The 27,342-nt window shown below is 42.5% G+C and overlaps 2 protein-coding genes across 5 annotated transcripts in view; one reads left to right on the top strand and one right to left on the bottom strand.

Moving 5' to 3' along the window:
• Positions 1-16,117, bottom strand: part of CFAP77 (cilia and flagella associated protein 77) — a 61,441-nt gene extending 45,324 nt beyond the window's left edge. For both annotated transcript variants that reach the window (XM_074891230.1, XM_074891231.1), the window contains exon 1: positions 15,888-16,117. In XM_074891230.1, the coding sequence (XP_074747331.1) occupies positions 15,888-16,013 (126 nt within the window). In that variant the 5' untranslated portion in view covers positions 16,014-16,117. The remainder of the gene's footprint in view (positions 1-15,887) is intronic.
• A 169-nt stretch (positions 16,118-16,286) lies between these two features.
• Positions 16,287-25,861, top strand: TTF1 (transcription termination factor 1). Of its 3 annotated transcripts, none has more exons than XM_074891213.1 (12): positions 16,287-16,336; positions 17,197-17,297; positions 17,449-18,332; positions 19,145-19,395; positions 19,787-19,972; positions 21,503-21,581; positions 21,869-21,999; positions 22,520-22,748; positions 23,060-23,149; positions 23,372-23,437; positions 24,146-24,231; positions 24,648-25,861. In XM_074891213.1, exons 3-12 carry the CDS (start codon positions 17,461-17,463, stop codon positions 24,806-24,808), a joined length of 2,151 nt encoding a protein of 716 aa, XP_074747314.1. In that variant the 5' UTR covers positions 16,287-16,336; positions 17,197-17,297; positions 17,449-17,460; the 3' UTR covers positions 24,809-25,861. The 3 variants fall into 3 exon arrangements, with proteins under 3 accessions (XP_074747314.1, XP_074747316.1, XP_074747315.1); XM_074891215.1 differs by lacking the exon at positions 16,287-16,336 and adding an exon at positions 16,369-16,551; XM_074891214.1 differs by lacking the exon at positions 16,287-16,336 and adding an exon at positions 16,582-16,862.
• Positions 25,862-27,342: the final 1,481 nt, after the last annotated feature.

Here is a 27,342-nt window from a genome sequence, read left to right as displayed (position 1 = left end):
AGCCTGGCATCCCCAAACTGGGGACATCTCTGACCTCCATCTGTACATGGGGAGGGCACATGCCTGAAGAGGTCAGCTAGGAATATAGAAAGCTTGATCTCAGTGAGCTATATTGTGTTGCTCTAGGATACATGTTTCTGTTGAAGCCAAGTTTGCAAGCCAGTATTTCCTCTTCAGAAGGGAAGAGGATGATAGGAGCCTAAGCGGAGCAAGGACAGTGAAATTTTAAAGTATTATGACACACATACATTTAATATTACATCACATGTAAGGGAACAAGCACATATGATTGCAATATTACAAGATGAATATAGGTCCTATGACATTAAATTTAGTGCCTTGTGATTGATGATCCTTTGTTTGCAGGTTTTCTTTTACGTATATATTATTTCTGTAGGATAAGCATCTTACCAGCTGGAAGAAACATACAACTTTTTTATTTTCTAGCATGTAATTTCTGTTTGATTCACAGCTAATAAATAGGTCATCTTGTACTTTCGAAATGCCAACATGCAGTAATTCAGTGAAATAGAGACTCTACATTAAAAAGCTGTCAACTTCAGTGCAATTTTCCTGCACCCTACGCTCTGGAAAGATACCTTGTCACTCATGGTTCAGCTCTGTTTTCCTGAAATATCTCTTCTTCTGCATAAATAATGAATATAGTTGCATGAAAATATCTGGCACAATGTCTGTTCTTCCTCCCACTCTAAGGAGCTGCGGTACAGACTCTGTATTTATTGGTTGATCTTCCCAACAAATCTTACTGAAATCACAGGTGTGGTAATAGTGTGGCCCCCTCCCAGCTGCAGGCAGGTGTTCTCCACCGTGCTAACCCCATCCTACCCGCCTGGTTGGAGTCAGGGAAATGCTGCCTTAAAAAAAGCCTTTGCTATTTAGTACTTCTCATAACGTAAAGGCTACACGATACAGAAAAATTTGAAACACTCGCTTTCAGTCTCTTTCCATTTCTAATGCATTCATTATGCAGGTCTTGCACAGGAAAGGTGTGGGGCTGAAGCAGATCCCAATTAGGAATTTTTAAAATTCATTCTCTTTTTTAAAAAAAGCTGGATATAAAAATGATCTGATTACTAAGCCTGTCTTCTATTTCATAGGCTCTGAAATGCACAATTTACTGTGTTTTTATGGCTTTCTCCTGGTAGTCCACTAGAGGTGACACAAGGATGGCAAAACCTGGTTCTGCACCTCTGATTTCAGCAACAAACCAGTGGAGTTGGGCTGCTGTGGCACTGCTGCTCGTGACGGGGAAAGAAGGCAGCCTTGTTTACTCATAGACTCAAAGCCAGGAGGAGTCCTGTAATTTTCTAATCTGCTCTCAAAAATCGTGATGCATTCAAGGGATTTCACTTCCAGAGACAATTTTCAGATGCAATGCAGGGAAATTGCTGCAGTGCTGATTTCAAAGTCTCTGAGTATTTATAACCCACCATCACAGTACACAGACAAAATTTCAAGCCAAAGATTTAACCCTGCAGGTGTTACTCACATGAATGGTTTCCCCTGACCCTAAGTTTGATAATGCAGTGTGAGGCAGCAGCAATGCTGTTTCAATGAAAAACTGGACGGGCTCAAACCATGAAAAATTTGGCAGTGCCTTTTGTGGTTTTGAATTGACAGAAAGTTGAAACTTGCAAGATGTCAACCCCATAAAAATGGGAAAGCGAGGTGTGCTAACCCCCTGCAAACCGGGTTTTACAAGGGATAACGCTGCTGAATCCTCACAGTGAGGTCCAAAAGTAATTTAAATCTCTTCCCTTCTCTCCTTGCTCCCAATTTCCCCATCCCAGTTGTTGTTAGATGCATCAGCTGAGAAGGAAAGTTAGAGAGCGACACTAATAAGGAGGGCTCAGACGCACTAAGAGTATTAAAAGGTTAGGTCATGGTGTGTTCTATTAAATAGAATATTAATTGAATTCTTGACATCTGAGGTGAACTGTGACATACTCATGGGATAAATATTGCTTTTAACAGAGCATCATGACCTAAAGCTCTAAATACTATTGAGCGTCAGTGCCAATCCTTCACAATAGATCTTAGTCTCAGTCCTCAGGGTACGAATGCTCCCTTGGAGTTTTGGAAGCTCGAGCTTAAAAACATGTTTCACGTTTCTTGTTTCTGTTCTCAGTTAAGTCCAAAATTGCTCCTTCCATCTCAAGGCTAAACTCCTTCTCAGACTTTCAGTTACCAACTCTTAATATATAGCTAGAAATACACATTTCAAATGCCATGCATTACAACCTATTGGGCACGGTACAAGAAAGGTTGAAAGAAAATTTCTCTGTCTCCACCCCCACACTGTAAAGAAGATTAAAACATTAAAAAGACCAATTAAAAATAGGGAATCTCATGGCAACATTTTCATTAACCCTCCCCGGTTCTTCTTTCTGTCTCATTAGTCATCACAGGGAGAGGAAGGATCATTTTAATTAGCAGCATTGTAAAGCTTTATTTAAGGCAACTGCCCCTCCTGCTGCTCTCTGGATTACCCTGCCGGCTTATAAATACAATACCAAATCATTAACAGCCAAAAACAACACCACTGAAGGGTTTGGAAGAAAGAAGATCCACTATGGTCAATGTTTAGGGCTCTTTAACAATGTTCTTTCTCCTTATTCAGGCATAATTCAAGCGTAATATTGGGCTTTATAAAACAACTCAATATCCTCTTACAGCGAAGCCCTTTCTAGTTGAGGATACCATGTGTTCAACTTTCTTCCCCTTTGTTTTCAAGGCAGTGAAAGCACAGAACCACATCTGATAGGATAGACATGGTAGATAGGATCACAGGTTTTCCAACGTCCCAATTTAGAATTCCTTGTTAAATTCCCAAATTAAAGGGACTGCTGCACGCTAACAGTCTTGCAGGAGGGAGGTGAGCAACCAGGGAAGGCTGGTGAAGCATTTTAGAAAGAGGTACTTGTGAGTTTAGGATGAAAACAAAGTGAATGCCCACATTTCATGAAAAGGAAATTGTTTTTTCCAGTCATCGCTTGCTGAATTTCACATTTTTGCAGAAATGAGCCCAATGGGTCTGTTCTGTTAAGAAGCCCTCAGCCAGTGTTTTCAGCCAGCAGTTTCCATGCCAGGCAGTGCAGACCAGAGTACATGTCTGTGCAGAAGAGCAATTTTGCTCTCCCTCACACGCTGCAACGTGTGAATGACCCCACTGCAGTGCACATGTTTATTTTGAAGCCAGTTTGAGTCACTACATTTCAATCAGGAATTAGACGTGAACCAAGATCTCTCACCCTCTTGCAGAGTCCTGAGTCAGAGACACATTAATGGAAACAAACAGGACAGCGTGACCCCAGATCCTGAACACCCCAACACTTGCAAAGATCAGAACATTGCCTTCCAGCCCCTGGCTATTTTGTAGTCTTGCAAACAAACAGAACATTTTCCTTCTGGACCATACTGCAGCAGCTTCCTCTTTTGCATCCAGCAGAATAATGATGAAAACATCACATTTCTTAAGACATAAGCTGCACAAAATGTCCTCCTTACCACGAAACCACAGACTATTAGGATTCACCATTTAGATCTCTGGCCTACTTTCCCTGACCTGAATATGTAACTAGGGACTCTTCAGTACACCTGGGTGCTGCGATCTCTAATTGTTCATCACTGTCCAGCCAAGGCAACCCAGTGTTTCCCTTGGAGCAACCTATTAGCTACACACAGGAGTTTAAGCACTGCAAGTACTCTACCACAGAGTTTTCATGTTGGGATCACAGTCAGGATTTGATTTTTTAAAGTTATAACATCACACAGCTGAAGTTAGCTGAAATTTTGAGTTATCTTTGCTGGTGGGTGCCAAGTTGCAGTAAGGTATATTAGCCACCTAATTCTTCCCCCTTTATTGCTTGACATGACAAAAATCAGACCAGAGGACAAAAACTCTTAACACTGAAGTCTGAAAACACAAAGTGCAGTTCATCTCCCCCTGAAAGCAAGCTTGCCCTGACTTCAGTTGGAGCACTAAGCAGAATGTGGAGATAATACCAGCTTCTTCAAAAATGTTCATATTCCTCAGGAAAGGTTTAAAAATGACTAGGTATACTTGACTTTACCTACATGAACTGCTGTTTAAGTAGTAACAAAAAGGAAGACAGTAATGATGTATCACTGAATGATTAATGTATTGCTACATAGAGTTCATTTCACATTAAGTCAAAGATATGTATGTGTGGAGGTTTGCAGGGAGAGGTGGTATCTTTTATGGAAGTAACTGCTATGTGTCAGACTGTCACAAATGTAACTGAATTAGAAATAAGTAAAATATTTCCACTTAAAAAAAAAAAGGCGGGGGGGAGGGAAAAACGTCAAAGTTCCAGTTTGGGACTGACCAGCCCCTCTGCCCCATCTCAGACAGGCTGAGCAGGTCACAGACCTGAGCCACTAAAAGCTCATCATCAAAACTGGGGGAGGCTTACAGAGGCTAGCGCACTGCCAGGGCCTGAGCAGGAGAACTGCAGCTTCAAGGGGTATCAGTCTCCAGAGATCATGGATGCTAAACTCACTTAAAAACAGACAGTGATGAATAGTCTCAGTAACAGTCATTGTAAAAGTTTATATAGGAATTGCTTTGTTTTCTATTTATAACCGCACCGTATTTTTCTTGTAATACATTTTTAATGACTTATAAGGCCTAGTTATTTATTCTCCTGAAGCCAAATACTTTCTCACCCTGATAATGCAAGCAAATGAGCTTTGCACAGAAGCGCTACATGGGAGATGGCTGGATCTGTTCCCTGCACTGGCATCAGGCTGGGGGAATGCTGCACCACTCTTGGGAGCCCCACGGCACCCAAGGCACTGATGCAGTGGGCGCCCCAAGCATGCAGCTCCCTGCTGCCTCTCTGCAGAGGGACTCCCTGGCCCTCCCTGGGCCAGAATATTTCCAAATTACTAATTATTTCATCTCCACACAAGCGAATCTCTTTTTATGGTTATTTTGCTCTACGTTTCCCAATCCAAAACAAACCTTAGTTAAAAAACAATCCCCAAACCTGCAGTGGCCCCTTCCATCTATGTGTTGAAAAGTTAAGTAGCATGAACAACAGACTGAACAAAAGCAGAAGACGGGATGCTTTGAAATGGCAGGTTTTTGCATGAAATGTAATTAATCTGCTAAACCAGCATCCATCCCTAAGCACAAATGCTGATTGCCTCATGATGAGTCTAACCAGAATGGTATTAACTCTACTGTTTTCTCTAAATTGTTATATACCCAATATTTTCTTTGACTCTTCTTTATATTTAGATTAATAACTATGTAATCATTTCATTAGTTTATTTAGATTATGTTATTTTAGGAAATGATTGTTTAGATCAGCCTTGTCCTTCCCATCTATCTGTGCTTTCCCAGAATTAAGTAATATCTGAGGAAACCAATTAATTGCAGCTCGACCGCTGTAATGGGGTCTGCTCTACACTGTAGCAATGTCTAATGGAGTTTTAATTTCCCCGTGGTGAGTCAACATTTGCTTAAAGAGAGAAGACTGTTAGAGCAAACCACTGCCTGAGACAAGCACAGCTTCTTCCAAGCTGTGGGGCTGAACAGGCATCTTGGGGCCACTGCTTCTTTTGATGGGGGTAAAATTCACAGAGGGTCGTAGTTGAGGCATCAAAAAGCATCCCAATTCCCACCACAGGCTGAGGCTTCCTGTGGACTTGCAGAACATGGAGGACATACAGCCCTACATGGCTCTCAGGCTGCACCTCTCAACCTTGAAGGGGTCCTGGGAGCTAAAATGAACTTGTCACCCAGTGAAGGTTTGACAGCCCTTTTACAATGCATGGTCTTCCTTGGAAAATATTTATTTAACTGCCCTGGGTCCTCGCTATGCAGTCGCACCATCAAGACCTTGTCACGGACCAGAAGTCCATTGTAGTGGGGGGCTGTCAAAACCAAAATCCTGATCCCCAAGGAACCTGCTGTACCCATGTAACTGGTGCCACACATGGGACAGCAGAATTTATAATGAGATTTTTTTCCATTAATTGTATTGTTTGGAGTATTTAGTACCACCAGAAGTTACATTTGGGATTCTGGAGGGAGGCGAAGCACCCAGAGCCCTTTGAAATGTCCCCAGTCCCTCCCTTGCTCAGGCCTTGGGCATCTTTGCAAACCTCAGCCTACGTGCTGTCGACTAATGACTGTTTTGCTTGGTGAACGCTGACAAACTTCTGAAGTCGGTCTGCCTTTCCCAATCTTCTGACAGCTTAAAAGATTTGAAACAAAGCTACATTATGATGCAACCAATTTCAGCAGCATCTGATTAACAAAAAGGAGGCCACAGCTACCTGACAGCAGCCGGTGGTTATTTTTTATTTCTAAAACAAACTGATGGACTCAAACATTCATACATGTATTTATTGTTTTGTTTAAATGTCTCATTTCCAGGGTTTTTTTGGATCGTGCAGGGAAATAAAGTTTTGCAATTCTTCTTCTCATAATAAGTCTGTCCAAAAATGATGTTGCTCGTTGTGTTGAAAGATGGTTTCATTTTCTACTCAAAATTGGTATGAAAAATTTGCCTTGCCAAATGAACATTGTATACTGAACTTGTCAAATCCTCTCTCCTGACACAAATAAAAGATAACATTGGGTGGCAGCATGTAAAACAGCACTGACAAGACAGCTAGGATGGAAGCAAAGAAATGCATATTTTTCTCTTTCTCTCTTCCTGAGAAGGGTAGGGGAAAGATCCAGGTGAGTGAATGCTGGCATGTTACAACCAAAAATAAATCATCTAAAGACTTAACAAGCCATTTCAGTGCAGGCTTTAAGATGAACGTAAGCGATTCAATTTCTGATTAGCAAAATCATGACAAAAGTCTCCACTTTTTCCAGGCAACCAAGAAAGCTGCTAAGTAGAAAGAGTGGCTGGATGAAAGAGGGGTATTCAGTTAAAAGTTCACAACTCTGCTGTGCGGGCTGGAAGGACTACTCATAGCACTGCTGAAAATTATTCTGAGTATATTTAAAAATAAATAAGGTAATGATAGTACTTTCATTAGATCTGCAGTCACACCATGTAAGTGAAATTATTTTTTTCCTATTAAAATTGTCGATTGAAGGCCGTTAGCTATTTATCAGCCCAAAATTACATTTCTCCTCTCCTAGGGGTTGCCTCTTAAAAATCACAACAACTGCCTAGTTAGTAACAAGAAAAGACTCCTAAAACTGCAGTTTTGGGTTGGGGGGGAGGAATACAAGCATGAAACACAGATTGCACCTTCAAATCCCCCATGGCATCACGCTTCTTTGTTCTGCTAAGAAAAATTAACCTCAATCTCGGCTCAAGGTCCCCCGATTGATTATCATAGTCATTTAAATACTGTAATCTCATTTTCAGCATCAGGGAAAGGGAGCGAAAAGAAGAAAAAGAGAAAGAGGTGGGGAAGCAAGGGGGAGAGAAAGAGAAAACAGAATAAATTATCTGACAAAAGGAAAAAGGGCCTTTCTGCTTACGGAGCCTATTTCAGATCCTTCCACTTGATTGGAAAAGTTGATGAAGTTTAAATGAAGCAGAATTAGAGGCTCAGGCCACTGAGTATTGACAGGGGCCCATGGAAGAATGTGCAATTCAATAGGCCTGATTTCTGTGGAAAACAGGGGAAAGGCCTAAATGGTATAATCTTCAATCAAATCTAACATCGACACTGACAAGGCAGGGTAATGAGATAGGCCAGATCAGGCATGTTGGTTAAAGAAATTAATCCCTCTCGCTGCACCAAGAGTTCAGCTTTGATGCCTATTGTACAGACCCCCGTCCCAGCCTATCTAAATGCTAACTAACTGCGAGTGTGATCTGGGACTGTGCTTTTCATTGCTGGGGCTAATCTGATAACAATTTTAGCTCCCTGATTATGGCGGCAGAGGTAGCACGGCAGCCCCTCGCCGTGGCACTGCGGAGAGGGAGGAGAGAGGGGCAGAGCGCGGCGATGGATGCAGCCGCGCCGGTGTGGGGAAACTTGCATTTCGGCGTGTATTAGAGCTTTAACACACCGTAATACATGGTAATTAGTGTAGTTACAGTCGCCTCCTGACCAGCTGATTGGTATCTCCTGGGAACCACGGAAGAGGCTGGGCAGCGAGCAGGAGGGTGATGGGAGAGAGCAAATGTAAAGGGACGTTGGGAAGTTAAAAAGCGTGCTGCAAACAAAGGGGCTCTTCTACCTGGGCGAGCAGCCCGAAGCTCGCGATTAAAACCATCTTTATTTTTCAGGCTAGTTAGCTCTTCACTAAGCAATAGAAGGTTCACTGTGTTTGCTTTTCTGATTCCCCCCCCCATCCCCAGCCTGGGAATTACACTATTATTTTTAATCAGATTTCACTTGTAAGATTTTCAGACATAAAACCCGTGGCGGTTTGCTTAAAAAAATCAGACTAGAGATATTTCCCCTGATAGTGAAGTTTTCTTAAAGGTTGTTGTTGGAAAACTAGTAATAGGGTCCCACTTTCATTTATCTATACTAGTTCAAATAAATGTGAGTAGAAAAGTCAGTGTAATTTATTTTGTAAAGTTCCAGAGGTTAAAAAAGAAAATATCCTCCAAATGCAGGTTCTCTCTAATCTTTACAATGTGAGCAGCCAAGCAAGAACAAAACAATCCCTGCAAGATGACAAAGGCTTCTCAAATTCAATAATTAAGCATAAGAGCATCTCTAAGAATTTGTGTGGAAAGCGATCTGCCCTTGGGGAAAGTGTGGCTAAAAACTTGCAAAAATGCAGAACTGAAATGTTGGTCCCTGTGATTGTCATGGACATGCTTCGTTTGCTCTATATTCTGCTAGGCAGCACTCAAAAAGAAGGGAAATGATTGTGGGAAAGGTTTAAAAATTAAGAGATTTTCGCTTTTTCTTTGGGCAGCTGCCCATCGGTTGCCTGCCCCATGCCCTCCTATCCAGGATGGTCCTTACTGAGCCTCTGCCAGCTTTCCCCTCTATGCTCAGGTCATTTTCTTGTGCCTCTTCCAGAGAAGGAGGGATAGTTACTGTTGGAGTGGGAAGCTGAGGACAGAGAGGAAGCAGGGCAGAGATATTCCTGTGCTCTTATAAGTTTTAGATGGGTCTCTGGTGCTGCTCTCAGCCTGCTGCGTTCAGTGTCTCTGCCGAAGGGTTTGTGGGTAAGAGCATGTTATTGAGATTTGGAATACCCCTGACTTTCTGCATGGTGTCTTTGATTTGAATTAGTCTGAACATCGTATCTTGGCTTAACGTGGTTTGTGGCCAATGCCATAAACTGGTGTTGGCTCTCCCCCAAAGTTTCTTAAATCTTTCAGACAATAAAGCCTGAGTTTTAGGTTCATCATAAAAATTTATAGCCTGCTGCAGCTCTGGATGCACTGTGAGTGCATGGACCCATGTGTGACCTTTTCTCATTTTATTTTTTTTTCTATTCTGCCTACATTCTCTCGTCCTTTGGCTTAATTTCTGCTTTTATATCACCAACAACTCAGGCAAGAGCCTGTACAGATGTTCTCTGCTATGACAACGCTGCTATTAGGGTCATAATGCAGCAATTCGGTCTAATGGTTATTATTGTGCTGGCTGACTTCAATAATGCACTTTTAAATCAAAGGGCCTTTGAAGCTTTATTTCCATTGTATTAGACAAATAAACATAGAAGATTTTCACAAACATAAAAGGCATTCACCTTGTAATGTTTCTGGGCTTATTAGTCTCACCAATTTGCATTGTTTTGTTCACATAAAGGATCAAAATGCCCTTTTGCTTGCTTTTACATTTTGCATGCCGATCTTGGGGGTGAGCAGCTACGAGTGCCCGGTGCTGCTGGTGGCATCCCTCTGTCCACTGAATCACAGCTGGCAGTTTGTAGCCTAAGTCCTGTCTTCAAATAACCAGGAGAAAAACCCACTACTTTCATTCATGCAGAATGTTTACTTGCCTCTTGGAAATGCCTTATTTATTTCAGTGGTGTCTGTGCAAAATATGGGAGGGCACTAAAGCTCATAAGGAGTTTAATTTTTAGTGTACCAAATAATTCATTTAAAATCTTAAATGAGTTCATGCTGAGAAGAAAACCCTTAGAAGTCAGAGCATTGGCAAGACAAAGCTCAGAACCAAACCTAATGATTATTTGACTAACCAGCCCTTCATTAGTTTATTTCTCTAATGAATTATTGAGCTGTACTGTGTAGACATTTCAGAATACATTTTTAAAAGCACAACACTGGCCTTAGATTGCAAAAATGTAATAGTAGTAGCAATATAATAATAATAGTAATAAGCACACAAAACGCTGCATAAACACTAATTAATCCTCAGCGTCCCCAAGCAGCAAGCACAGAAGGCAGGATGCTCAGCACACCTAGTTATTTGAGGTAAACAGCATAATTAACACCAAATAAAAGATGACCTTATTCCAAATAGAGCTCACAGTACTTGTGGCTACTCTGCTCTGTGTTAGGGGGTTATTCACCTGAGACAGCCAAGCTAAAATCTGTTACCCCGACCAAGTTTTCAATAGATGCATTGATTCCAAACAGCTGAGAGCATGTATTAGGAAAGGCAACAGAGTTATTTAAATCAACAAAGCTACACCTGAGGGAAGTTATCCAAAGATGTGTTGTAGGGCTGAGATGCTGTCAGCAGTGTTTGCCACACCTGGGGCTCTTGGCCAACATGGAAGTTGTTGTGAGATCTTGGCTGTGGCTGACCCCTCAGATCACTTGAGGAGAGCAGAGGTGTGCTGCAGAGACTACAGGGCCCTGCGCTGCCTCGGCATGCTCAGAGGGAATGATTTTGGTTTCTGTCATGCAGCTGTCGCACAGACGCTCCACCTGCACGGTTTGTGAGGCTTGTACAGCCGCTCCCTGAGCTTCCAGTGATGGGTATGTTTGTAAGGAAGCCTTTATCTTATCATCTTCCCTTCCTGTGAGGGTTAACAGTCCTTGAATAAAGGTGGATGAGGATTGCAAAGGTGAGTGGTGCACCCTGGCTTTGTCCTGAGAAAGGGCTTGGCAAGATGGGAGCATCATTCGAGGTTCACCTTGGCTCCTTGCTACAGCAGTGCTGCGACAGCTAAAGATGAGTAGATTCGGAGACAAGATTTTAAAAAAAAAAAAAAAAAGAAGGAAGGTGAAGGTTAAAGGCCCAAAGATTGAGCACAACATTCAGATGTAAAGGCCCTGTTACAGCCACAATGCAGGTCTATTAATAAAAGCTTCATGGATGGAAAACCTGCCCCTTCAGTAATTGCAAGAGATGTTTGTGATGCATGCAGTTTACGACTGGAAGTTGCAATATTCTTTTTCACACCATGCATTTGTCCATGTTTGTCTCTTGCATAATTAGAGCTTTTTTTCACGATGTGACACAATTTTAGTTTGATAAAATGCCTCTACTTGCTTTTCTTAGCTGCCCTTCCTATGGATTATTCCAGAAACCAAAATGAGTTTGCAACAACTCTCAGCAGTGCCTTGCCCTGTGACAAGTCAGATGGCTCAGAAATACTTCATGATAAGGTTCAGTAGGCATGAAAGGAAAAAGATTTCTGCCTTTACCTGGTACCCACATGGTGAGTGGAGTCCCACGGCCACCTGACTGGTGCCCTGCTGCCACCCACAGCGAGCTGCTCTCCCTGGGCATGGTGCAGGCTCCCGGGTGTCCCCTTCCTCCACTAAAAAGGCCAGTTCATCCTCCCTGGCCTAGCTAATCCTTCCTCTGCTGGAATTGCCAAAACCAAAGCTATCAGTGTGCCAATTCCCGTGGTTTTGTGAGGTTTTTTGGATTATATATTATTCTTCTGCAAACTGTAGCTGCTGAAATTTTATTGCCCGAGTCCTGTAGCTTTTGTTCAATCTTATTTGGAAAAAAGAAACAATTCCAGCCCTCAGGGCTGGAGATAAGAGCTTAGGAAAATGAACCCTAAGTGGCCTGGCATTCAGACCAATAAAAAGAGCCAGTTGTCATGTAAATAACAAGCTTTTAAAACAAATATTGGGCATTCCAGAAGTGCTGAAAACTTCTGTTTGTTAAATCTGGTTCTCCAGCAGCCTGGATGAGTTGGATTAAGACCTGGCACAAGCCTTTCCCGGCCAGCAAAGCGCCATCACCATCCTCCTCCTCAGAACTGCCAGTTCTGAAACAACTTTTTAATGTTGAGAGCTGAGGTTGGGGCTCTGAAGGCAAGTTGGATGCCTCTCAGCTCTGAAGGTGTTTCATGGAGAGCAGTTCCCTGCTTTCTGCGTGTCCCCTGGCCACACTTTTAACAGGTAAGAGGATGCTTTGACATGTGGGTCTGGCAGCGGCGATTTCCCATTTACCTTCACATACCACCAGCTCCAGGCTGGTGACAACGATGACTTTGGCAGCGATATGTTGAACTTGATTATGGCATATTATCCAAAAGATGTTAATATAAATGTAACCAAACTGGTGTGGGCCACTTTTTCTGGAGTGTGTGTCAGGCATGCTGAGGGTTAAGTGTAGAGAAGTCTTGTTCCCTGCCCAGAGCTGGCTTATTTTTGTAACACAGTAGTTTTCAGTAAGTTTGTACTGAGAAAAGTGCTTGGCTAAGGCTTTTACTGGTAAAAACAAACAAACCAAAAATGCTTTGCTCAGATTTTTACTGGCTTCAGTAGATGAAATACTTGCCTGTTTTATGCTGCAAGCAAATATATATTGATAAAGTAAATTAATTCCTTGATTAATTGAAACACATCTTACATTCTACCAGAGAAAAATAGAGCATTGATCCCTAGAAATCTTTCTGTGAAAAGATGATGTTTTTAATCTGTGATAGCGTCTGCAGACACATCGCAGAAGGAGGATGGGGCTGGGCAGAGCTGAGGCAGGAGGGTCACTCGGTCTGTGCAGTGGTCTCCGTTTGGATACGTGATGCCTCATTTAGAAGATATGTGAGAGAACTGGGAGAGGAAGTAGGGGATCCTGTTGTTAGCTGCTGCGGTGTAGGAGGTCTGTCACACTTGCACTAGGGTTCTGGGGACTAGTTGGAGGAAGATCAGGGACTAAGCGTCCCACTCATTGCTTCTGGGCCTCAGGTTCTTGTGCAGTTGCTGTTGGGTGAACCTTAGTGACAGCTGTTGGAGCTGTGCGTTCCTCAGTGCCTTCCCAGGGCTGCCAGAAGCACTTGTCCAAGCAGCAGTTGTCTCAAAACCTTTTGTCCCTTTCTTCTAAACCATCTTTATGTCCTTGGTTTTCAGGTGGCACTGCAGAGCAGGAGGGTGGGCACTTGCTGGCCATCCGCTTTGGCAGCTCTCTCCAAAATGCCTGGTCCCTCCCCCGGAGGGGGAAGAGATCCCAAGCTGCAGTTGGAAGCATGAAGAGGACACATGGCAGAGGGCTGACACTGTGAGTTTGCCACTACTGGTGTGTGCACCAGTGACCGGGACTGGCCGAGTGCCAGCACTTGTCCAGTAAACTGCCATCCCGTCACTGTCACCTCCTGGCAGCAGAGGACATCCTGGTAAATTCAGCATTCAGTGGGGCGTGATGCAAGGTGGGAAGGCAGTTGGCAGGGGGTCAGCAGTTTACTGCGCAAACTTTACAATATAATTTACCATGAGGTGAAATTACCGCTGGTTCCAAGAGTAAAAGGATCCCTGTTAATAGCCCAGTTACTTCACAGGAAAGGATTGCATCATGTGGATGCAGATCTCTACATCCTTACTGGTTGGCTCAGGGTGAAGGACACCCTCCTGTAAAGAAGCCCTGAGGGAACAGAAGTTGTCCAGCCTGCTAAAATTTAACACTACTTTTTCTCAAAACTTGCTCAAATTTGAGTTTCACCTGGTCAGATAGCAGAAATCCAGATTGGGTCTTATTAAAACATCCCATGATTTATAACTGCTCACAATTCCCCCTGCCGGGATGCTCTGCAACAGTTACGCTGAGAAAAAACTCAAGCCCTAAAGCTGAGGCTGAGCAAACTGCTGAACCCAAGGGAAGAAGACATCAACTGAGCTCTAGGGACAGGCAGCGCTCGGCCGAATGCTCCCATCCAGACAGGCAAAACTCCCACATAAATCAACATAATCTTAATGACCGCATATAATCTACCTGCAACATATACACTACAGGAGAGGAGCCACCCTTTGTAGGATTACCCCAGTGTTATACTCGTAGACCTGGGATTTACGGCGCTGACGGGTGGTTTATACCTATTTTAATTTAAGGAACGTAGATGCATCATGAAAATAAGTAGGATCAACTCAACCCCTGCAATTATGCCTTATCGTACCTTAAGTGCCATATAATTACATATTCTTCTGATTCATATTCATGCATCACCTAAAAATGTATTTACTGGCACACTTTTCTAAGAAAGGCAGAAACAGTTTGGAGGGATGGGGGAGACGTGGGGCTGCCTTCCGTCCCCCCCAGCAGTGCAGCCGAGGGGGTTTGCCCTGTGTCTGTCCACGCCAGGTCTTTCTGGGGGGCAGCTGGGTGAGGAGGTCTTGCCCCGGTCCCACTTAGAAGCAAAGATACCGCCACTTCCTATCAAACTTACAGGATCCAGAGAAAAAAGAGAAGGAAGAAGTTTTGGATTTGAAAAAGTGAAGCTGGTTTTGAGTTATGATGCAAAACCTACCTTTTTTTCCCTTTGCTTTCCTAATATAATTTCCAAATCGATTTTTAGAGTTTCATGAGGGGCGAAAAAAAAACCGTTCAGTGTTGCAAGACTAAAATTTTCTGTGATATTCCAAATTCCAACATTTTATGGCCGACTTCCAAGCCTGCCGCTGCCGGGGTACTCTTACCGGGGGAACTCAGGAGCGTAACTACCGCAGCAGAGGCTGAGCAGCCGCGGTTTAAATGTCACCGCTGCCTGCTGTGGAAAAAACAACGACGGCTTTTGAGCAGGACTGGCTGCCCTCGCCAGGAGAAGAGGGAAAGTGCAGCTGGTCGAACCGCTCGGAGCCCGCTGCGGGGGGCGCTGGCGGGGGCTGCAGCCGCCGTCTCTCTCCCTCTGCACCCTCCGAGCAACGATCCGGCTCCCCAGCACTGGAGGGGGGGGGTCAGTACCGGCCCGGCGGCGTGTCCCTGACAGGGACTGGGGTCGGAAAGAGCTGGTTTAGGGCACGAAGCTATTCTGCGAGTGCCATCCAGGGGACGAGAGCTGTACTTCAGCTGCCGGCTGGGGCGGGGGGTGGGGGGGCACACGCACGACTCGAGGGAAGGTGAAGGGTTAAAGCGCGACTTTCTGTGGTTGTGGCTGTTGATCAGGAGGAGGGAACCGAACTGAGATGCCTGAAGCTTTCTAAGGCCCGCCCAGAGCTCGGCCTAGCCACAGGACGGGGATACAAGTGGAATCGGTAAAATGAGAAGCGTCAGGAGTTTGTGAAGTGACCGTAACCTCCCCTGCCAGTATAAAAATCCTCATTTTGGCGGTTAGAGTTTGCGTCCCCCCTCCCCAGCACCCCTCTGCTGCGGGGGGGCTGGCAGAGAGCAGCACCAGTGACAGCTTGGTCCCTGTCCCCAAGAGCTCCTCAAGCCGTGGTGGGGTCAGTGCTTGAAAAAACACCCGAAAACCCCCCCATCCCACGCTGCTGCCTGTCACCATCCAGGGGCTACCGGGTGTTTAACGGTGATAAAACACGAAGGACTAGTGAGAAAACACATTTTCCCCTCCTTGTCCTACAAATTATTGGGGGGAAAAACTGTTTTCAACTGCTGTCACCTTTCGGGTGCTTTAACGGGAAACTTTTTTGCTGTGTAGTTGCGGCTCCCGCGGGGACCGTGACACACATTCCCCCCCCCCCCCCTCCCCGGGGTCCTGTTCGCCGGTACCGGCGCTAGGATGGGGGGGTGGCCGTGCTCGGGCAAGGAGCGGGGGCGGAGGGGAGGGACCGGGAGGCGCCGGGGCTCACCTTGAGGATGAGCGGGTTGCGCAACATGCTGTCCCGAGCCACCCCCAGCCGCTCGTTCTCGCTGCCCGGCTCCACCTCGGCCAGGGTCAGCGGCCGCCGCGGGGGCAACGCTCCGCCGCCCGACATGTCGCCGCTCGGGCCGCGCTGGAGGGAGTCGGAGCTAAGGCGGGTGGCCCCGTGGGCGAGTGGCCCCGCCGGCGCGGCCGGGAGGATCCGGCCGTGGAGCTGCAGCTCCCACCCGTGAGCGTGGGGCGGCGGACGGGTGGCGGTGCCCCGTCTCCTAGCAACGGCCGTTCCACGCCGTGGGTCCGTCGCTTTGGTGGGTCCGGCTGGAGCCGCTTCCGCTGGGGCAGGCGGGAGGGTGGGGGAGGGAACGGAGCGTCCGGTATCAGGGTGTGCGGGGGGGGCAGTGTTACGGGCGGACGCCGGTGGACCCGCGTGGCGCGGAGGTGCGGCCGGAGGCGCCGGGCGGGACCGTTATTCCGCGCGGGGGCGGTGGGACGCGCTGTCCCGGCCGGGGAGGGGGCGAGGCTGGCGGGGAAGGTGTCAGGGTCCCTGAGGGCGCTGCGGTTTCCCCGCCTCGGCCCACTCCGCTGCCACCGAGAGGCCTGGGGTTGTTCTGCGTGCTTCTCTCGCCCTCCATAGCCCCGGAAGGAGGCGGAGGGTAACGGCGGGCCGGCCGGTGCGGGGGAAGTGCCTCCGCGCAGGGGGTGACGCGCGGTCTTGTCCCTCCTGGGCGTGCCCGCGGCCTCGGCTTGTGGCCCGCGGCCTGGCTTTGTTCGCAGGAGCTGTGGGGTGGGGCGTGGCTCGGCGTTTGTCCCCGGAGCTGTGGGGTTCGGCGTTTGTCCCCAGAGGTTTCAGGGCAGCCGCTTCCCGGCAGCCGTGGGGAGGTTGATGTCTGGTACCGGGCAGCACTCAAACTGTGTTGGAGAGAATTCGAAGTCCTGTGTTTCAGAGATGACAGGGTGTTGCTTTGTGAGTGTTTTGTACGTGCTGGCCTTAGAAAATGTGCTAAAAAATACTTACTGCCTGCTCTGTGTAACTCTGTAGTTTTCAGGAATAGATTTATTCTGGCTACAGAGTCCATTGGAGCAGGTGGGCCTTGGCTAGGCTTGGGCCTGCTGGAGTACGGGCAAAGCCAGTCAGAAGCTTCTAATTAGGGAACTTGTTTTTAGTGCTGATTAGTTTAATATTTCTTTATTACTTTTAGCTTGTTGCTGTTTCAGTGCTGAAAGCAGTCTGTCACTGCTTAGTTATTCAAAATCAACTTAAAGCTGGTAGTTGTGAAAGTGTATCTTTGTTGTTACAGGAAGGCAATTTTAAGGCTGAATACAGCTGTGATGCACATCTGTTTGATGAAGAAAGCGCTGCTTTTTCATAGTCACTTCACAAAATTAGCTGGATTGAAAAGTAAGTATCTTTATTGTATGCTTCTGAGATGATATTGAGTAGTTCTATAGTATTTTAATGTTTTGGGTGGGTTTTGTTTGGACTGTGTAATAGTGTGTAACAGCACATAAATTATAGCACTTGAGTAAAACTCATATCTTTATTATTTAAGATAAGAAAAAATATGATAGAAGAAGCAAATGCAGATGACTTTCAGGTTCAGAATTTTCTTAAGAAGAAGAGAAAAAAACACAAACAACACAAGAAGAGACATGAGAATGATGAAAGAGGAAGTATACAAAATGCAGAGCTCAGCTGTGCTTCTCCAGTTCTGTTTGAGGAACACGCAGCACAGAGTGACGAAGGCTGTAAAAAGAAGGAAAAAACAAAAAAAAAGAGAAAGAAGCAACAGTATTCATTAGATAATTCTTCTGTAGGACTGGAACATGAAATTCGTAATGAAACTGGAGAGGATGCTTCCCAAAAGAAAAAAAGAAAGCAGAAGTATAGTGATAGTACAGATGAGCAAAGCGATGTAATTTATGTCACAGTAAATCACCATAGCACTGATTGTCAGGAGCTCAATGCTGATTACGTTTATTTAAAAAAATCTGTTAAGAAGAAAAGAAAAGAAAAATTGCCTGAAGAGGATGAGGTATGTGAGCTGCTTCCCTCCGAAACATGTGATAAAAATGACAATAAAAGATCAAAAAAGAAGAGAAAGAAAAGACGTGGTAGTACCCAAGGTACTCAAGAAGAGACAGATGTAACCCTTGACCAGTCGCTGTTGTCATCTCCAGAGCAAAACAGGCAAGAGGAAGGCACAGTTCTGCCCTTACCTACAGCAGAGGGTGGTGTAGCCACACCCCAGCAGTGGCATGAAGATGGTGACTCTGGTGCTTTTCCTGCCAGGAGTGAAGATTCCATGGAGGTACCTGCTAATTCTTCTAAGCTGACTAAAGCAGCTGATCGATCTCAAAAAACTCCAGTTCGTGCTAAAAAGATAAAAAGCCGCGCTTTTGTCATGGAAGAAAGCTCTTCAGAATCTGATGTACCGTGAGTTTGCGTTTTGTTTGTGGTTTTCTCTTTTTTTTTTTTCCCTTCCCCCAATACCCCAGATATGTTTCTACGTTATCTGGGTCCCAGGTGTCTCTTTAGTCTGTTCAGTATGTATTTTTAAAAACAACATACTGTCAAGGTTTTTGAAGATGTTATAGAGACCTACTTTAAGAGCTTAAAGAGTTTAATGATCTTGTGAAGATACAATGAAATTTTCTAAGAATACACCAACATTGCCTTCAACATAGAATATTTTTCTCCTATTTAAAAACTAGGTATGGAAATAATTTATGTGCAAGCAATTCATATTTAGTAAAAAAAAAAGCAGGGAAAAAGGGATTTCATTTGTTAAATTTGGTATTTATAGTGAAATATATATTTTTACTAAGCAGCTAGTAAGGTCAACTAAAGATTTTTAATGTTCTGTGCAAACAAATACTCATGTAAGTAGCTCTTGGTGCTTTTACAGTGTCTAGAACCTACAGTAAGAGCACTAGTAAGAGACAGGTGGAAAAGTTCTGTGTTGCCAGTGGTAGCAAGAGACACTATTTCTTCTGTATGTCCACCTGTGAGTTTTGTGGGAAAGGTGCAGATTGTCAAAACTTCAATAAGCTCTTTGAACGTTGTAAGTATAGAAATTTGATAATAAATTACATCTGTGTTAAAAGGTTGGAAATACAAGGAGGTGAATGTGTTCTTTAATTAATTAACATTTATTCTTTTAATGGTAGAGATACAAACAAAATATCTGTTTTGGAGCTCTGGTGGTGTATTTTATTTTATGCTTTTTTTTTTTTAAAAAAAATCAGGACATCAGAAACCTTGACATCAAATAGAAACGAGGACCAGAATACTTCCTTTACCAGAATGGCAGCCTCCGATGAGCTTAGTCTGGATGATGAAGAGTGCCTGGACTATAGCACGTGTTCAGTTTTGGATTTGGATACTGCAAAACAAGAATTGGAAGAGTTTATTCCTCATGTGAGGAATATATCGGACAGTTCAATCAGGAAGATGGCAGGAAGAGACCTAATGAGGTTTAAACAGTTTAAAAAACAAGGTGAGCTCTCCAAAATATTGTTGCAGCGAGGAAGGACTGTGCAGCTGTGTGAATGCTGTGACAGAGGGAAAATATTTTGTATCATGTCTGTCATGTCCACGGAGTCTGGTTCACTTCATTCCAATGGACATATTTTCTGTTTCTCTGCTTCATAACATCTACTTCCTCATTGTCAAATTATAGTCCAAAGCGTATGCGTAAATTACCTGCTCCCAGCTCTTGTTTTGTCTCTTCCAGTTTTCTGTTTTCACCTTTTGAATTTGTTGATCTTTTGTTATACATTTGGTAAAACCTGAAATGTAACGTAAAAGAGGTGGTACTTGAGGTTTGATTTTTTTTTTTTTAATTTTTTTTTTTTTAAATTTAAAATAAAACTTTCTGTGTGTTTTAGGTATTGCTGTCAAGTTTGGCAGATTTTCCCAGAAGGAAAATAATCAAATCCGGAAAAATGTTGAAGAGTTCTTAACGATTACTGGAATAGACAGTGCTGAAAAACTCCTGTTTACTTCGAGGTATCCAGAAGATAAAGAAACTATCAATCGCCTAAAAGCAGAACATCTTTTTTGTGAAAAACTTTGTAAGTATTTAAGTTTCTTCTCAAATAGCTGAATGTTACATTCCACAATCTGGTGATATGGTGATGTATTTTCTAAAATAATTTTTTATTGAAAAGCACTAATGTTGCTAAATTTGGCAAAAAAGGAGCATGCTGCTGAGATTATGTAGTTGATGATCTATACAGTATACTGTTCTTACCTTGGGTGTGAGGAGTTTAGAGATTAAAATATCATCATGACTAGGAGCACTTACAGACTTTCAAACTTGTATTTGTGCTTTATGGCTTAAGGTGCATTATTTGCTAGGCATATGCTAAGCATAGTGACTTAATAATGGAAGGTGTGATGAAGTCCTATCTGAAATTGTCAACTGTTCTTAGAGCACATAAATAGGTGGTACATTTAGGACTGAGTGATGGCAGGAACTGCAAGAACGTAGGTTGTTAGCCAAAGCAGGTAGTTTTTCAAGACTTGAGGAAAACAAAATTCTTATGGCTAAGATTCTGTTTGCAGGAGGAACATCTCTTCCTCTTTACTCATTTTGTTGGGCTCTTCTTGGCTGGAAGACGTTCACACTTCGTATAGTAGACATGCTCATTTTGTAACATCTCTGATGAAGCTACTCTGTGCACCTTCTCAGTGGCTTTCCCTTCTGTGTGTGTTCTGTATCATTAGCGTAGGCAAGACAGAGTGAATGACAACCTGTAATGGATTTGGATACTAGTGTTTATTTAAGGATCAGTGAGGCTACAGATTTGTTCCTCCTTGGTTATTTCACACAGAGTGATTCCCTCTGCATCGTCACATTTGCCTGACATTGACTTCCCTTCCCATCTGGGAGATCGCTCCTTGCCTGGGAAAACTGGGCAGAAGGTCATGTTGGTGTTAGGCGAGCTGCTTGCAGTCACCTCTCCTGGGCATCCTGACCACGATTGTTATGTGTTCCCAGGTATTGGTCTCTGCGGATCTTCCCCCACTTCAAGAATCTTCCCTTCAGCCACGATATGCACTTTTTTTTTTTTTTCTGGACGTCCCCAGTCCCTGCTTTTCCCAATCAAAATAGTCTAGATGCAGACGCACAATATCTCATCAGCCTCCTGACTGGTGGCTGTCTTGTGTCTCTCTATTAACGGGAGTATTCGGTATGTTAAATTTTAATTACATCTGGATCAAATGTGCAGACAGTCTGTACAATTTGTAGCTAGTGAATAGCAGGTTTGTGCTTGAGAGTTGAAAAGTTCAATTTTCAATATTTACCCGCACATATGCAGGCACGCACACAATTATTTACCAACTGTCAGTATTCACAGTCTCACCATGGTCGTAACAACTATATCTTTGAAACTCCTCGAGAGATTCTGGTCAGACTATTTCCTGTGCAGTTACTGAAGTGCTGTAGAGTACGTTCTCCTGAACGGACAGAATCTATCGTTGACAGCACAGTCATGAAAATGTATGTTGTTGGGTTTTGGTTTCATTTTGGCTTTTTTTTCAAAGTGGCCTCACCAGTGTGAGAAATGTTTTTCAAAAATGAATCATTTACCTTCTAGCTGAGGGTATACCACGACCCTGGAGGCTGATATATTATCGAGCAAGGAAGATGTTTGACCCAAATAATTATAAAGGGAGGTAAGCGAGTCATTTGAGAGTTTTCAAATGCTTGTATCAGTCTCTGATGTTTATTAGTACATTAAAAATGGATATAAATTAAGGTCATCTCTCCCATTTGTGCCAGTTACTGTGACTTAATTGACAGTTCATTATTCAGAGCAGTCCTTATCAATAACTCTGTTCTAAAGTGTGACTTGAAATGGTAGTGATGAGTAACATTGAAACGCCTGTAAAGATTACAGCTCTTTTAAGATATTGGAATGGTTTGAATTTACAGCTGAAGCTGTGCCCATTTCTTCAACTAGGTATACTAAGGAAGAAAAAGAAAAATTAAAGAAGTACCATGCTATGCATGGCAATGATTGGAAGAAGATTTCTGAGATGATGTCCCGTTCTAACCTCTCAGTAGCTATGAAATACTCTGAAATCAAGTCAGGTATGTAATTTTAAGAAAGACAATTCATTCTGTGTATTGCAATTTGAGAAGTTACTTTAACTGCATGTTGTACGTGCCCTAAACTTTTGGAAAAAATCCACAGAGTGGATTTTTTTTTTTTTAAATTAATTTGTGGTGGTGGTTTTTTTTTTTTTCAGACCACTGATTGCATTTTCAGGGGATAAGGGATAAGAGCAGCCTCTGATAGAAAAGGGAAAAGAAGTGGAATAAATGCAACTCTTTATTAAATGGAACTGACATCTAAATAGGTGCTTTTAGGGGGAGTGTGGCAGGAATTTGACAACCAGGTTTTAGAAGATAGAAACTAGGGATCAGTGCTGTTCTTCAGTGATTGGGCTGAACTCCTCTCTCAAATCTGGTATGCAGAAGAGTTTCTAGGAAGTGTGTTAAGAAGCTTGTCTTGTAAATAAGAATAATGCAAAGCAAAGCATTTGCTCTTTTGCCTTTTTTCCTAATCATTTATGATAAGTTATGCTTTAACCTTATTTTTCAATTTTAGCTATCAACTATGGACCTTGGTCAAAGGAAGAGACCCAGAAGTTAATGCATGCAGTGGAGGAGGTGATTAGGAAAAGAATGGAAATGGAAGATGGAAATTCTCTTCCATCATCAGAAAAGTCGAATCGAGATCTGTCCATTGACCGTGAGAAACTGTACCAGAAGTTACCATGGACTGAGATTGAAGCTAAAGTGGGAACTCGCTATTGGAGACAATGTAAACAGAAATGGTAAGGTTTTATACTAAACTGAAATAGCAAAATGTGTTCTGAGGAGTATTTAACTATTTGGTGAAACTCTTTGTACCATGATGGTTGTTTGGTAATATAGGTAACAAATAGCTTGTAGACTATAGGAGAGGCGTTGCAAATGTGTTTCAGACAAATAAATAACTCTTTGCTAGCTGTGGTAAGTTTTCTTGCTGTGATAGTGAAGCCTGATTCCTGCTTCTCTGTAGTAGCAGTATCATCTTGAAGACTCTTCCTTTTGATGCTTGGAATTTCTTGAAATGATAGAAACCTTTTTTTGTGTGTTTTCGAAGGACTACAATTTTAACAAACAAGATGACCAAAGGGCAGCAGTTATATAGGGGGACCAAAGGATTACAGGCCAAGATCAATCTTATTAAAAGGTATAGTTCAGAAGTACTGGAATGTTTTTGTATCTCTTACTGTTCTGAGTTGTGTTTATAAAAGCTTGCAGGGTGGTAACATGCTTGCGGTTTCATATCGGTTTCACAACCACTCTTTCTTTGGACAAAATGTCCTGTGACTTCTGACTGGGGGAGCTGTGAGCATTATTGAATTATTTCTTGAGTTCTGCCTACAAACTGCTTTTGTATTTATATTCATAGGTTGTATGAAATGAAAGTGGAGGATGCAAATGACATAAACTGGGAAGAACTCAGTAATACGATTGGGTAAAGCTTTTTTCCTCTCTTTATGGATACAAAGGATAGTTGAAGCAGTCAGTCTTAAAAATTCCACAAAGGAATCAAAGTTCTTAGACCTCTACAACTATAGAAAATGTCATTTAGTTTGGTAATGTACAGGTGTATATCCTTGCATAGTACTCAGCAGTAAACCATGCCTATAAGCTCTGAAACTTATGTTTAACCATTGAGGCAACCCTGACCGTATTCCCAGTGCGTTCTGTCTACTAGAACTGCGACTGTGTTACGTAGTCTGTGCTAAAGTCTCTGATAAAAGACTTTCCTGGGTGTTAATCAACACACAGGAAAAAGAGATAATTATGTGTAATACAATCTAATAGTCTTCTTCCATACAAAGTAAGTGTTGAATATGAAATTACCAATACTGTGAACACTATACTTTCTCTCCAGTGCCTTTTTTTTTTTTTTTTCCCTCCACATGCTTTCAGTTTCATTTACTATTTCTTTTCACTAAACATATAATACGTACGTATGATGGCATGGTTTAGGTTCTTACCTTCGAGGGGAATTGCTGTCTTGAAAAACTGTTTTACTTAGGATTTGAAATCCATTCTTTCTACCTAAAGCTAAGATACTGTTTGACTGGCATCACTTTCATGAGTGGATAACTCAGTAACAACTAAACTTTGTAATAGTTCCTAGCACCACTAAATCTTTGAACTCTTCTCTTTTCAGAGATGTCCCTAGAGCCTATGTTCAAGCAAAATTTTATAAGCTAAAAGTCTCCTGTGTCCCTTTTTGGCAAAAAAAGAGTTTTTCTGGTCAGTATCCCAGCTGTTTGTATATACTCCTGAAGGTTTTTGCTTGAATCTAAGAGAATATGTGTTCTAGTTCAAGTCTTTCTGGTAGCTTTCCCTAAGTAAATTGGCTAAAAATCTCAGGCTTTATACTTAATTTACTAAATGCTTTTTTTTTAAAATAAGAGTTTAATTTTAATGTCACCTTCATGCAGTGCTTATGAACGTCTTCTTTTTAATACTTTAGCTTTTAAAGTTTTATGACTGCTTTTTTAGTTTATCTTTGCATGTATGTATGTGCGGCTACAGAACAGTGAGATTTTTTGCATTTAACACTGACAAAATAATTTTTGTCTGTGAGATCCTGTTTCCCCTAGGCATCCAGTTCTTCTACAGATCCAATTAAGACTACTTTTTTCTCTTTTTTTTTTTTCCCAAAGAAATTATTGATTATCTTTTCAAAAAGAAACTTCCAGAACTTGAAGAAAACTTAGAAAAAAGGAAGGGGAAACAACTTAGTTCTGACAATTCAACAGCCAGTCAACAGAAGAAGGCTTTCCAGCTCAGTGACATTTTTGACTCCAGTGAAGAGAGTGATTAATTGACTGCCCTAAATGCAATTCCTGGTCTGCATATTGAACTGCAAAATGGATCTGGTTGTCAGTGGATGCAGATCAACAACAACTGCAGGTGCACAGGCTGTCTAATAATGGAAAAAGTAAAGATATGCACATTTGATTTTCTTGTTTCATATTGAAGACTGAGGTAAATACAGCTTTTGTGCCACCTTTTATTACCTTAATTTAGCTCTGGTTTTAGAAGTCTTCATTTAAGCATCCCAACTTGCTTTCTGAATGTCTTAAAGCCAGTATTTTTTCCACTGCTTTTTTTCTGTGGAGTTGAAAGCTGCTGTTTACCCTTTGTACATGAACTTGGTTTTCGGAACTTTAATGAGTTTTAAACCATTAAAAAAACCTAAATTCATGGAATTGGGAAAAGCCTTTCCATTTGCTTTTAAATCTCTGTAATAAATCTTAAGACATCTGTGTTGATGGAAACAGCACAACTTCGAGTCTTTGGGGGTTTTTTTAACAGGTGTCTTGTTCTTAAAAGCAACTGATTTTTATTTCTGATGTAGACTTACACTTCTATCAGCCCTTCTAGAGAAAATGGATTTTTGTCCATTACTATTCATAAATTGCAATGTCATTTCATGCTAACCAAACAATGCATTTAAAATGTTTTTTTAAATATTTGGAATACAAAGACAAAATAGATAATGTGTATATATATACATACATACATATATTTTTTTGTTGTGCCAAGGAGAATTTATACGTTTCAATAAGAAAAATGAGAGATAAGATGGAGGTTGTACTCATGTCTTCGGTATTTTTAACTCTCTGCCTAGAGTGATTAATTGTAAATTGACCGAGTGAATGTAAAAAAAAAAAAATCTGTGTGTAAAGTATTTGTGTAGCTTGTTTCTATTTCCTATATGCTGTATAGAAAGTAATGAAAGAAGACTTGGTCTCTGACATACTACTTTTTGATGGTCATTTTGATAAGTGAGAATTTCCTCCTTTAATTTTAAAAATTGTTACTGAAAATGTAGAATTTTCAACGGCTTGAAATAAAGGCCTTGTTGGAGGTTCTTCTGGACTGTGACTTACAGGAAAGAATGTTAAATGAGAACTTCCCATATTTAACTGTGTCTGGCTTCAGTCTCTCTGAAGATAGAAAACAGTGTGACTTTTGTGAGTCAGGCAGGACCCCATGAGATCAGCCACTGGTATAAGGATGAGTTTTCCAGGCAAGAGATGAAACCGGGTTGGAAGGAAGGAAAAATGTACCAGCTGCCTTGCACTTAGGCATTTGACTTGCCTCTGCCTTACAGGTGTGAAGGTTAAAAGCGGAAGAACTTGAATTTTTGAATCTAAGCCATTTGTGTTTTTCAAGTTTTGTTTCCTGGAAGATGGAGATCCTCTGAATTTTCTGCAGGCTAGAGCACAAATGATTGTGTGGTTGTAGAGTTTGTAGAGTAGATCTCTCAGAAATCAACTTCTACCTCCATAAGGAGATTTATTTTATCCTTTGCTTTAAAGGGAAACACGGATAAGGGGAATGTACCTCACTCAAAAAAGAAGCAGCAATATGTTTTACTGAGGTAAAATAATAATTTGGCAGAGTTCAGTAAATTCAATGGAGTTTAAGAAAGTTTAACAGTGGTTTACCAAGGTTCAGTAAGTTTGATGGCAAGGTTCACCGTATTAATTACTTCATGGGAAAAACATACAAAGGAAAATGATTTAGAATCGAGTTAGAATGATTCACACAGAGACTGGAGACGCAAAGGGTAAGGAAGACTCTCCGTCGAGTCACAAGGTTCAGAGTGGACCCCCTTGCTTTCTAATCTCCTGATGGACCCTAGATGCAGCTACGTCTGGACAACGGTTATGTCTAATGGAATTATTTGTACAAAGTTCATAGTAATTGATATTGAGTAGCTACATGGATTAGTAATGTTTCGTTAGTATTAATTCAGCATGCTGTCAGTCACTTCCCAAGGATTTGTTGCGAGTAAGAGCTCTCTCCGCCTTGGGCAAGAAAGGATCTCTTAGTCTCAGGTAAGGAATCTCAGACCTTGAGAAGTGTCCCTGCTCAAGGAGAGTCACCTGGAATGCAGTGCAGGGAGAGCTCGAATTGGGCCCATCCTGATGGCAATATTTATAGAGTGAAGCAGTTGGCTGCTAGTCAGTAGTATAGACAAGATGGATGTCTTCGTTTTAGCTTTGGTATCTTGTTCTGTACTTTGGTTATCTTGCATTTTTGGGCTTCGAAAACACCTTTTGAAATTTTTTTCTGACGCATCTTTGCTACCTTGTACATGACCTGGGAGCTCTCCAGCTCGTAGGTTCACCGCAGGGCGTGAGGCCTGTTGCTTGTTAAAAAAGCAGTTTCTCTGACAAAAAAACATAAGCAAGCCAGGGTGGGAACTGTAAACTTGGAGCTATGACACAGACCTGACCTCTGCCACACATGAAAAAATGGAGAGACTGCATCCCTCCTCCCTGCAGCTCTGGGAATGGAGTAAAGAAACAGCTTCTTACTGGCATCTCGTTGGGTAACGTGATC

The sequence above is a fragment of the Strix uralensis genome, chromosome 21 (genome assembly GCF_047716275.1).
Source record: "Strix uralensis isolate ZFMK-TIS-50842 chromosome 21, bStrUra1, whole genome shotgun sequence".
NCBI lineage: Eukaryota > Metazoa > Chordata > Aves > Strigiformes > Strigidae > Strix > Strix uralensis.
Note: the sequence above shows the minus strand (reverse complement) of the source record. Positions and strands in the feature narration are given on the sequence as shown.

What these genes read in the sequence shown, in the direction of transcription:
- TTF1 (XM_074891213.1), top strand. Translation starts at nt 17,461, where the DNA reads ATGATAGAAGAAGCAAATGCAGATGACTTTCAGGTTCAGAATTTTCTT. An exon ending in ATACTCTGAAATCAAGTCAG is followed by an intron (nt 22,000 to 22,519) that starts GTATGTAATTTT and finishes TTTCAATTTTAG; the next exon opens with CTATCAACTATGGACCTTGG. An exon ending in GAACTCAGTAATACGATTGG is followed by an intron (nt 23,438 to 24,145) that starts GTAAAGCTTTTT and finishes TTCTCTTTTCAG; the next exon opens with AGATGTCCCTAGAGCCTATG.